At 37.5% G+C, this 12,992-nt stretch overlaps 1 protein-coding gene across 1 annotated transcript; it reads left to right on the forward strand.

Annotated features, from left to right (window-relative positions):
- Positions 1-576: 576 nt before the first annotated feature.
- Positions 577-1,983, forward strand: LOC136061616 (uncharacterized). Its single transcript, XM_065759607.1, has one exon. It carries the CDS (start codon positions 577-579, stop codon positions 1,981-1,983), a length of 1,407 nt encoding a protein of 468 aa, XP_065615679.1.
- The last annotated feature ends 11,009 nt before the right edge of the window (positions 1,984-12,992 follow it).

The following is a 12,992-nucleotide window of genomic DNA, read 5'->3' on the forward strand; positions in this document are numbered from 1 at the left end:
AGAGGAATTGAGGTCAACCCTGATCAGATAAAGGCCATCAATGAGTTACAAGCTCCTTGGAATCCCAAGGAGGTTCAGAAGCTGACTAGAATGACGGTAGCCCTGAATCGATTTATCTCTCGATCAGCGGATAGGTGTTGGCCTTTCTTTTCTTTGATTAACAAGTGGAAGGGGTTCGAGTGGACAAAGGAGTGTGCTGTGGCTTTCCAGCAGTTAAAAGATTATCTAGCTCGACCACCAATCATGTCCAGCCCTGAGCCAGATGAGGTCTTATTTGCGTATATCGCTGTAGCTCCCCATGCTATGAGCTTGGTGCTGATCCGAGCAGATGGCGGTGTGCAAAGACCAGTTTATTGTGTAAGCAAGTCGCTGTATGAAGCCGAGATCCATTATTTACCATTGGAAAAGGCTATTCTAGCAGTGGTGCTCGGTACACGAAAGCTACCACATTATTTCCAAGCACATACAGTCATTGTTCTCACCCAGCTTTCACTCAAGGCTATACTCCGAAGTGCGGACTTCACTGGAAGAATTGCTAAATGAGGGACGATCCTAGGGGCTTTTGATATCAAGTACATGCCACGCACCTCGGTCAAGGGCCAGGTGCTTGCTGATCTGGTAGCCGAGTTCACGGAACCCCAATTAGAAGAGGTAAAGCCGACATCAGACATGGATGAGAAATATGTTGGTATGATTTCTCAACAAGGCCCTTCCCATTGGGAGGCGTACGTGGATGGCGCTGCGAACCAGAAAGGTTCTGGAGTGGGGCTAGTGCTGATATCCCCCGAGGGAATTATTATTGAAAAATCATTAAGGTTGGGCTTCTCAGCAACAAATAATGAAGCGGAATATGAAGCCCTATTGATGGGGATGAGTATGGTCCAAAAAATGGGAGGAAAGGCAGTAAAGTTGTTCTCGGATTCAAGGTTGGTTGTAGGTCAAGTACATGGGGAGTTTGAAGCGAAGGATGAAAGAATGCAGGTATACTTGGTCCGAGTTAAACATCTGCAGACGAGGTTCGAATCTTTCAGCATGCTGCATATTACTAGGAATGGTAACACACATGCTGACTCCTTGGCCACTCTAGCAACCTCTTTGGCACAAGATTTACCAAGAGTTATCCTCATCGAGGATTTGCATAAGCCTACGGAAGCAAGAAAAGAAGTAATTCAAGTACACCAAGTCAGGGCTAGACTCAGTTGGATAGACCCTTTAGTTAAATTTCTAAAGGAGGATATCTTGCCTGAAGAGAAGGGAGAAGCCGACAAAATTCAGAGGAAAGCAACCAGGTTCTGGTTATCTGAAGATCAAAAACTATACAAACGTTCCTATTCAAGACCTTACTTGTTATGCATGCATCCTGACGCGGCTAAGCTGTTACTAGAGGAACTATATGAAGGAATCTGTGGAAGCCACACTAGAGGTAGATCCTTGGCTCACCGAGCCATTACTCAAGGTTATTGGTGGCCAAACATGCAAAAAGAAGTCTTGGATTATGTTAAAAAATATGATCAGTGCCAGCGATTTGCCCCACACATTCATCAGCCAGGGGGAACTCTCAACCCGCTATCCAGCCTATGTCCTTTCACCCAGTGGGGCTTGGATATCATGGGGCCATTCCCTAAGGTTGCAGGAAACAAGAAATATCTACTGGTCGGCACTGACTACTTCACCAAGTGGGTCGAAGCTGAACCTCTTACCAACATCCGAGACGTAGATGTGCAAAAGTTTGTGTGGAAGAGTATAGTTACTCGATTTGGAGTTCCATATATTCTCATCTCAGACAATGGCCTGCAGTTTGATAGCAAAGCATTTAGGAGTTATTGTAGTGAACTAGAAATCATGAACAGATACTCTACCCCAGCTTATCCCCAGGGTAATGGCCAAGCAGAATCTGTCAACAAGGTCATTGTGAGTGGCTTGAAAAAGAGATTAGATGATGCGAAGGGAAAATGGGTAGAAGAATTGCCACATGTGCTTTGAGCTTACAGAACTACTCCACGCAGGTCTACTGGAGAGACCCCCTTCTCAATGACCTATGGGGCTGAAGCTGTCATACCTTTGGAAATTGGATTCCCAACGTTGAGAAGTAGCTCGTTCAGTTTGACAAGCAACAATGAGCAGCTAGAGAAGAGTTTGGACCTAATTGATGAAAGGAGGGAAAATGCAATGGTCCGATTGGCACATTACCAACAAAAGCTCAGACAGGGCTACGACATCAACGTAAGGCTCAGACCTCTGGAACCTGGTGATCTGGTATTGAGAAAAGTGGTTGGCACTGCAAAGAACCCAGCTTGGGGAAAATTAGGGCCTAATTGGGAAGGGCCCTATCGTATTACTTCAAGGGCTGGCATTGGGGCGTATTTCCTTAAAGACCTAGATAGTCATGTGATACCACGCCCTTGGAATGTAAATAACCTCAAAAGGTATTATTATTAATCGAATTTTCCTTTTAATCAGCATATCAACCTGTTACGATTTCTTTAAGTGTTTAAACTTAAATCCATTCATGCCTATAATCCTCGGACCAGATGATATGGGTTAGTTAGCACTCTGTTACGATTTCTTTAAGTGTTTAAACTTAAATCCATTCATGCCTGTAGTCCTCGGACCAGATGTGTTGACACCCCATTTTGCAACCTGCATTTAACCTCACATGGAGGGCAAAATGATACTTTCACTTTAAAAATATGCATCTTGATTCTAGCCATTAGACTCATTTCACCAAAATAATCTTGATGTTGTAACGATCAAATCGACTGGTCATAAGCCCTAATCGGACCATTAGATTGAAAGTTATCATCAAATCAAGTTTTAATGGCTAAGATGTACTATCAGAAATTGAGTCCGACTATATGTGACTATGAACAATTGATTTCAATTGGTTATAGGTGTAATCAATTTGAGATCAATGATGTGTCATAATTTAATTGGTTAGGACTACATTTTATGGTGAGGTTGCATACACCTAATTAATTAGATAGTTAAACATTAATTATTCAATGAGTAATTTGTGTAATTATCTTTTAATTAGAGTAAATTGGAAACCAATTAATTCTGAAATGGGAGTGATTTGAGCCATTTAATGTTAATTGGGAGCTAATTTGGGACCTGTTAATGTTAATTGTGCTGGAACCATTTTCTAACAAATGACCTCTGCTTGCTATTTCATCAATATCTCTCAGAATATTTTGAATCTGTGAATGAGGTTAATTTTCCCAGAAACTAGACATCCGGGGCTTCAATTTGAGCACAAGAACGAGACAATTCTGATCAGAATTGGGTCAGATATGATTTTTCGAAATTAGCTCTACAAGCTGTTACAGCAGCTACGAGAAAACCAAATTTTGGCTTGCTCCCCACTCCCACCAATCTCTCCATTTAATGCACCAGATTTTCCCCAAGGCTAAAATGAGGTCTAGGTTCATAATCCTTGTCAACCATCATTAAATGGTCTTCCATTCATATTCCCTCCACTACCACTATATAAACCCTCCCCCTCCTTCATTCCAAGGACCAAAAAACCTCCTCTCTTCTCCCCTCTTGAGTTCTAGTGAAATTGAGTAGTCTTATCATATCTTAGTCTTCCTGAGACTCAAGGTATTGAGTGAGACTCACTCTCCTTCTCCTAGTTCTTCTTTTCTCCACCCTTAGGACCTCTACCAAGAGTCTCCTCCTCCACCGTATGGATCTTGCATGAAGGTATACTCCCTTTCTTATGCGTTCTTTACCTGTTCTTGGTTGTTCATCACATGTTCATGCATATCACTAGTTTTGATCTTAAATTTACATCAAAAATATGAAAAACATGTTTGTTTCATAATTCTTTCAAATCCTTGAATCTAGGTTATCACCATCCACACACATTCACTAGAATTTTATTTTCAATCCAAATGCAATGTTTAATAAATTGAATTAGGGTTTATTACATGCACACACTTTAAATTCAAGATGTAAATTGATTGACATATTGGATGATATGATATGATTGTTGGCCACCATAGTCTAGAAGACCGATTTTACTGGGCAAGGTGGGTGCCTAACACCTTCCCACCTTGTAACATAGCCTCCGAACTTAGATCAAGGGTTAGTAGATCAAATGTTTATCCTTGTAATTTTTAATTTCTAGATTGTAACTAGGAAACAAAGCCATGCACTTTATCTTAGATTGTATCTAGGACCAAAGCCATGTAATTTCCTATGTTCAATGTAAATTCAATTTCAAATTAATAAAATGAGGAATTTTTTTTTTTTTAATTATGGTTTTCTTATTTTTCCAATAATTAAATAAGTGGCGACTCTATTGTAAAACCCTTAATCTAAAGGGAAAAATATAACTAGTCGAACCTCCATTTTGAGAGGCAATAACACGACTCCACCCATTCACGTGGGTTTGGCCCAACATTCCATAAAAACGGGCCGGGGGCGCGGTCTCTCACAGTGGTGACTCCACTGGGGATATTGAGGGCTAAGCTTCAATTAGGTTATGGTGGCCAACCATGTCATTGTTTGTTTGTTACTTTTTTGTATATAACATGTCTAATATGTCATTATTTTGCATGTCATGCATCATATGCTTGAATGAAATTTATTTTATTTGTGTGCTAGCCTGGAAGCCCGGTAGTATTAGTCGTGGATTGTGGTCTTCCTGAGACTCACATACCCAGCGGTGAACCTACCACCCACCGCGACAAGGATCATCATGGTTATGCCATGGTGGTTCATAAGGACAAACCGTACCGTTCGGACCAAGGCGGCGCTCCTGGCGTCACAAGTTGGGAGGTATGACGTCCTAACTTGTGGGGACCTTTAACCTACCTTCTACCCATGTTGTAATGACCCATAGAACCTACCTTTAGGTCGGTCCATGTAAGTTGCATTTCATTATGCATTTGTTTGGCCGTTGTTTGAACCATGATAACTCAAGTCCAATGCTTGAGCCCATCATGATTATTTGAACCTTGTATGATGTGAATGAACTCAAGCCCAAAAGCCTATGATTGAACTCTACTTGGTATGGTAGCCCAAAATTGTTTCTTGAATGAGTCTAAGCTCAACACTTGAGCCCATCAAAGGTGTATAGACATGATCAACATCAAAAGCCAAAAGCTCGCAAGATGCATGCCTTCCAAGTACAAGCCCAAGCCATTTCATCATAATCAAGGTTCAAGCACACCAAGCCTCAAGCATCCTAAACGGACCAACAAGAAGCAAGTGGCCCAACTTTGCCTCACTCCACATTTGGTTTGCAACATCATGATTAAGCTTAAAACTTGTTTGTTTATTCCATGTTTCTTTGAATTCAAAATTTTCATGTAGCATTTAATGAGCTTTGTTCATGTATATATATTAAAAAAAAAAAAAAAAAAATTCAAAAAAAAATTTCAAATTTTTTTCAAGATTTCCAAATCTTTCCCCAAAAAAAAACGAGAAAAATTTTCAAATGAAAACAATCCTTGGACTAGGGGCATTGAGCCCTTAAGTCATTTAAAAAAAAAAAAAAAATTCTTTGAACTAGGGGCAATGGACTTGCTAGTGGTTTTTCAAAAAGATCCATTTTTTTCTTTTAAAGACTTCAAGATTCTTTAAAGTCGTCTTTTCAAAATGGTACATGAGGATCCCTTGGACAAAACTTTTTCTAAATTAAGATGTTTAAAGACTTGAACAATCAACTTGTACTGAGAAAGGATTGATTTCATTTGATCCGTGTAAACAATTTTGCTAAATTACTTTGAATAAGAGAAGAAATGGTCTTAAAAGGCAATCAAAAAGAATCCATCCATCAAAAAATCCCAAGAATCCATGCACCCGAACCAATTTCAAAGATCTTTTGTTTCACAACATTAGAGCATTCATACTTTTTCTTTTAAGAGGAATTTATTAAAAGAGCTCAAGTCACTGTGCCTACAAGCAAGCATTGCTAGGGATAGGAGGCCGTCTTTGGTAAAACAAGATTGTACCTTAATACCTAGAATGATTATTATCCATTGCTAGCCCATTTGAGCCTTTAAACACTTAGCCTCTTTTTCGCATAAACCCACTAAAATCTAAACCTAGGGTGGGAAAATTCAAAGTATGCATGCTTAAATCTCATGTTAAAGAGGAGTTTATCTTGAGTTTTGAAGCTGATTGATAAATCTCTCCTAGAGGACATGAAAGACAAGTAGAGAATTCATTAAGCTAAAGATAAGAGATCATCAAAGTAAAAGGAGTTTTCACTCAATCAAGGAAAGAGAAATGAAATTCCATCAATGTGAGAGAAAAAAAATGTGCATCAAGTTTGAAGAACCTAAAATTCATCATGCCAAGAAAAGTAGAAGGTTCATCCAAAAGAAAGTTCATCAAAAAGGAAAAGATTCATCAAGCACAGAAAGATGCAGGTGCATTAAGGCAAGAAAGAAGTTTAGAGAGTGCATCAAAATGATCAAAAATCACTAAGCTGAGAAATACAAGGAAGGCAATAGTTCATTCAATCAAGAGATGAAAGACAGCAAAAACAAAAAAAAAAAACAAAAAAAAAAACAAAACAAAAAAAAAAAAAAAAAAAGAAGCCCGCTAGGCTGAAAACCCAAAAGGGCGGTCCAGGCAAAAGCTAGGGCCCAAAAAAAAAAAAAAAAAGAAAGCCCGCTAGGCTGAAAACCCAAAAGGGCGGTCTAGGCAAAAGTTAGGGCCAAAGAAATGAAGAAGAAGAAAAGAAAAAATTGGAAGATCCTACCAAGTTGGAAACTTGAATATGCAACCTAAAAAGAGAATAATTTTACAAGATGAAAGTCTAGAGGTATGATTCAAGAGGAATGAGCATAAAAATGATTGTTGATACAAGTGACCAATGAAGACCAGTGAGAAGATGATAAAGAAGAAATGGTAAAACTCTTCCAATACTTGATTTTTGAGTAATGCATACTTGGGGGAAACATCATAGGGAATTTTGAGCATTTTATATCTTTCATTTCATTACCCAAACCCGGCCTACATTATAACCCATGAGTAAAGACCTCCTTGAAGTATTGCTAGTTGTAGGCACATCTTAAGCTCTAATATTATTTTCTCTTGAATTAAAAAGGAAAAATGCTTAAAATTGTCAAACCCCACAGGATGATATGTTCAAGGACAAAACTTCTCAAATTTTCAAATCCCCAAATGGCTCAAAAGAACTTTCAAACTTGAAGCACTCTCCTTGTTTGCACCCAATAATGTGATTCCTAAATATTATCACATTTTATTTCTTGATTGCCTTTGAAAACATAATCTGACAATGTTCAAAAGAAAGAAGCAAATTTTGATTACATGAGTTTAATGATCTTAATCCTTCCCAATCAAAGAGATTTGTTTGATTCTTAGACACTTTGATTTGCTAAAATGGTTGTTCAAAGGATCACCTCTTGTTCAAAAAAAAAAAATCGTTCTTTTTCAAAATTCAGTTCTCTTGAACTACGTTTTGATCTGATCCTCTATGAGAGAGGTACGTAGGCAGCCTTGCAGAGGCCCGGTCCCGTTCACCTAAACAACCTTGGAAAACAAAGTCAAAACAATGTGAGAAAATTGTTTGGGTGCATGTTAGGTTAAGCCCATTTGTTTGCATTAAGCATGTTTAAACTTGGAGTATTGGCCTATTTATATTGTGTGCAAGTTTTCACAACAACTGGTTTTTAACGAGCTAGAGAGTGAAGCCTTTTTGTAGCAACTAAGGATGGCGAACCATGATCTTCTTTCATGTTCCCCAATGGTCACAACATCAAATGAATTCAGCTCTAACCATGGAATATGCCCCAAACTGGGGGCATTGGGTAAGCACTTCCAATTCATGTCAATGAATAAATCCATTGCTAATTGAAATTATCTTTTTGCAGGAATTAAGCAAGGACTTATCCAGCAATCCACATCAACTTCCAGCCAAAGTTGTTCTCATTCAAAGAATAGGGTTTTCAAAAAAAAAAAATCATCATGAATAAATCTTCATCATTTCTAGTCCATCTTCATCTTCTTCAATTTTTTATCATAAACAAATCTCCATTTTCAAAGGAAAAATCTCCGTTTTTCAAAGGAAAAATCTCCATGAACAAATTTTCAAAAGGAAAATTCTCCAAAACCATATTCCAAATGAAAAATCTCCATGAACAAATCTTTTTGAAAAGTTTCAAAAATTCAATGGAAAAATCTCAAGAATAAATCTTCAAGGAAAAATCTCCATTTTTCAAAGGAAAAATCTCCAAAACCATATTCCAAAGAAAAAATCTCCATGAACAAATCTTCTTAAAAATTTTCAAAAATTCAATGGAAAAATCTCCAGAATAAATCTTCAAGGAAAAATCTCCACGAACAAATCTTCAAATGGAAAAATCTCCATTTTTCAAAGGAAAAATCTCCATGAACAAATCTTCTTAAAAAATTTTCAAAAGTCCAATGAAAAAATCTCCAGAATAAATCTTCAAGGAAAAATCTCCATGAACAAATCTTCAAAAGGAAAAATCTCCAATGAATAAATCTTCATTAAAAATTTTCAAATCATCAAAGGAAAAATCTCCAAAACTGTTTTTCAAGGAAAAATCTTCTATGAACAAATCTTCATTAGCAAAATTACAATGGAAAAATCTTCATATTTCAAAGGAAAAATCTCCGTGAATAAATCTTTTTTTAAAAAAAATTTCAAATGTTTAAAGGATAAATCTTCAAGATAACTCTTCAGAAAAAAAAAATCTCAATTTTTCAAGGAAAAATCTCCAATGAATAAATCTTCATAGGAAAAATCTCCAATGAACAAATCTTCATTAAAAATTTTGAAAACTTCAATGGAAAAATCTCCAAAGTCAAAGCTTCAAAGGATAAATCTCTTGAGCATAGCTTCAAATGAAAGATCTCCAAAACAAATGGCAGATTGTGATCTCCTTCCATATTCTCCAGTGGTCACAACAGCAAGTTAGCTATCCACCCTCAGCATTCATCGAAGCATGAAATAGGTCCTAAACTAGGGGCATTTGCCAGGTATGACGAATTCTTTTCAATGAATAACTCTGTTACTAATTGAAAATATTTATTTTGCAGGTACTAGGTTAAAAGGCCCACGCACATCAGCATGAGCCAAAAAATTCTAAAATCCTAGGTCTCTGAAAACATGAGCCAGGATCCAGAACCTTTGGTCCTCTGAAAACATGAGCCAAAGCCCAAAGAATCTTAGGTCCTCTGAAAACATGAGCCAAGATCCAAAAATCCTAGGTCTCTGAAAACATGAGCCAGGATCCAGAACCTTTGGTCCTTTGAAAACATGAGCCAAAGCCTCCAAAAACCCTTGGTCCTCTGAAAACATGAGCCAAGATCCAAAAATCCTAGGTCTCTGAAAACATGAACCAGGATCCAGAACCTTTGGTCCTCTGAAAACATGAGCCAAAGCCTCCAAAAACCCTTGGTCCTCTGAAAACATGAGCCAAAGCCCAAAGAATCTTAGGTCCTCTGAAAACATGAGCCAAGATCCAAAAATCCTAGGTCTCTGAAAACATGAGCCAGGATTCAGAACCTTTGGTCCTCTGAAAACATGAGCCAAAGCCTTCAAAAACCCTTGGTCCTCTGAAAACATGAGCCAAGATCCAAAAATCCTAGGTCTCTGAAAACATGAGCCAGGATCCAGAACCTTTGGTCCTCTGAAAACATGAGCCAAAGCCTCCAAAAACCCTTGGTCCTCTGAAAACATGAGCCAAGATCCAAAAATCCTAGGTCTCTAAAAACATGAGCCAGGATCCAGAACCTTTGGTCCTCTGAAAACATGAGCCAAAACCCAAAGAATCTTAGGTCCTCTGAAAACATGAGCCAAGATCCAAAAATCCTAGGTCCTCTGAAAGCATGAGCCAAGATCCTTGGTCTTCCATTTTTTTGACCTCAGGTAAACATGTCTTTTACTTATTCAAAAAAATAATAATAATAATTTTGCATGCATGAACTACGTTTGGACCTGATCCTCCCACCAAGAGGTACGTAGGCAATCTCCATCGAGATTCGATCCACATTTTGATCCATAACATGACCATCTACATTTTTATCTACATACATCATACATTCACCACGGTTAAATGCTGATTGCAAAGTTAGGTGTCTCTTTCATACATTGACATTCGCTTTTCAAGCTCTGCCAATGAGGGGCATTCTGTTGACACCCCATTTTGCAACCCACATTTAACCTCACATGGAGGGTAAAATAGTACTTTCACTTTAAAAATATGCATCTTGATTCTAGCCATTAGACTCATTTCACCAAAATAATCTTGATATTGTAACGATCAAATCGACTGATCATAAGCCCTAATCGGACCATTAGATTGAAAGTTATCATCAAATCAAGTTTTAATGGCTAAAATGTACTATCAGAAATTGAGTCCGACTATATGTGATTATGAACAATTGATTTCAATTGGTTATAGGTGTAATCAATTTGAGATCAATGATGTGTCATAATTTAATTGGTTAGGACTACATTTTATGGTGAGGTTGCATACACCTAATTAATTAGATAGTTAAACATTAATTATTCAATGAGTAATTTGTGTAATTAACTTTTAATTAGAGTAAATTGGAAACCAATTAATTCTTAAATGGGAGTGATTTGAGCCATTTAATGTTAATTGGGAGCTAATTTGGGACCTGTTAATGTTAATTGTGCTGAAACCATTTTCTAACAAATGACCTCTGCTCGCTATTTCATCAATATCTCTCAGAATATTTTGAATCTGTGAATGAGGTTAATTTTCCCAGAAACTAGACATCCATCTGGGGCTTCAATTTGAGCATAAGAACGATACAATTCCGATCAGAATTGGGTCAGATATGATTTTTCGAAATTAGCTCTACAAGCTGTTACAGCAGCTACGAGAAAACCAAATTTTGGCTTGCTCCCCACTCCCACCAATCTCTCCATTTAATGCACCAGATTTTCCCCAAGGCTAAAATGAGGTCTAGGTTCATAATCCTTGTCAACCCTCATTAAATGGCCTTCCATTCATATTCCCTCCACTACCACTATATAAACCCTCCCCCTCCTTCATTCCAAGGACCAAAAAACCTCCTCTCTTCTCCCCTTTTGAGTTCTAGTGAAATTGAGTAGTCTTATCATATCTTGGTCTTTCTGAGACTCAAGGTATTGAGTGAGACTCACTCTCCTTCTCCTAGTTCTTCTTTTCTCCACCCTTAGGACCTCTACCAAGAGTCTCCTCCTCCACCGTATGGATCTTGCATGAAGGTATACTCCCTTTCTTATGCGTTCTTTACATATTCTTGGTTGTTCATCACATGTTCATGCATATCACTAGTTTTGATCTTAAATTTACATCAAAAATATGAAAAACATGTTTGTTTCATAATTCTTTCAAATCCTTGAATCTAGGTTATCACCATCCACACACATTCACTAGAATTTTATTTTCAATCTAAATGCAATGTTTAATAAATTGAATTAGGGTTTATTACATGCACACACATTAAATTCAACATGTAAATTGATTGACATATTGGATGATATGATATGATTGTTGGCCACCATAGTCTAGAAGACCGGTTTTACCGGGCAAGGTGGGTGCCTAACACTTTCCCACCTTGTAACATAGCCTCCGAACTTAGATCAAGGGTTAGTAGATCAAATGCTTATCCTTGTAATTTTTAATTTCTAGATTGTAACTAGGAAACAAAACCATGCACTTTATCTTAGATTGTATCTAGGACCAAAGCCATGTAATTTCCTATGTTCAATGTAAATTCAATTTCAAATTAATAAAATGAGGAATTTTTTTTTTTTTTAATTATGGTTTTCTTATTTTTCCAATAATTAAATAAGTGGCGACTCTATTGTAAAACCCTTAATCTAAAGGGAAAAATATAACTAATCGAACCTCCATTTTGAGGGGCAATAACACGACTCCACCCATTCACGTGGGTTTGGCCCAACATCCATTAAAATGGGCCGGGGGCGCGGTCTCTCACAAGATGATATGGGTTAGTTAGCACTCTGTTACGATTTCTTTAAGTGTTTAAACTTAAATCCATTCATGCTTGTAGTCCTCGGACCAGATGATATGGGTTAGTTAGCACTCTGTTACGATTTCTTTAAGTGTTTAAACTTAAATCCATTCATGCCTGTAATCCTCGGACCATATGATATGGGTTAGTTAGCACTCTGTTACTATTTCTCTAAGTGTTTAAACTTAAACCTATTCATGCCTGTAGTTCTCGGACCAGATAATTTGGGGTTAGTTAACACTCGTTCCCATATTTCTCTAAGTGTCTTAACTTAAATCCATTAATGCCTGTAGTCCTCAGACCAGATGACTTAGGTTAGTTAACACTCCACTGCAGCTCTCTGAATGTTTAACTTCAAATCCAATGCGATTGTTATTATTGAAATATCATTTTCTAATGAGCCATGATTGAAATTCCTGAATGTGTTTAAATTAACCCTAGCCTATGTTGCCTCTTATTCTGTTGTGCACATTTGGAAAGACTTTTGAAACTTTTTATTATAACACTTGTAATTTTTGTTGTTTAGTATTAGTTCTTATACATTCTACCCCCTTTCTAGTACCAATCTTAGTCATGCGTGTTGTTAACATGATATGAGGATCACGATCACCCACATTCTCATAATATTAAAGTACAGGACCTTATAACAAAAGTAAGTAGTATCACACGCAACAAGGGTAATAAAAGCAAAGGAGAAACTGTTTCATTGATTAAAAAAAAAGTAATTTACAATCTCTTACAAAAAAGAAAAACATTACAAGAAAAAAATGAGAAAAAGCCCTATGTATCTATTCTTTAGCTGGAGGGACCACAGGGTCAGCAGCCTGGCCTATCCGAGTAGCAGCTTCAGGGGCTTAATCCATAGGCTCAGCAGGAGCCTTCTCTTTATCCAACCCTTGGCCTTTGTCTTTGGCTGGTTCAGCTGGTTTACCCTTATCACCTGGCTAACCAGCCTCTTTGGATGCATCAAGGGTGGACAGAGGAGCTTGACTGAC

This window comes from Quercus suber, unplaced genomic scaffold (genome assembly GCF_002906115.3).
Source record: "Quercus suber isolate HL8 unplaced genomic scaffold, Cork oak 2.0 scaffold_334, whole genome shotgun sequence".
NCBI lineage: Eukaryota > Viridiplantae > Streptophyta > Magnoliopsida > Fagales > Fagaceae > Quercus > Quercus suber.

Bases quoted from the DNA above. Each gene is read 5' to 3' on its own strand.
- LOC136061616 (XM_065759607.1), top strand. From the start codon at position 577: ATGCCACGCACCTCGGTCAAGGGCCAGGTGCTTGCTGATCTGGTAGCC.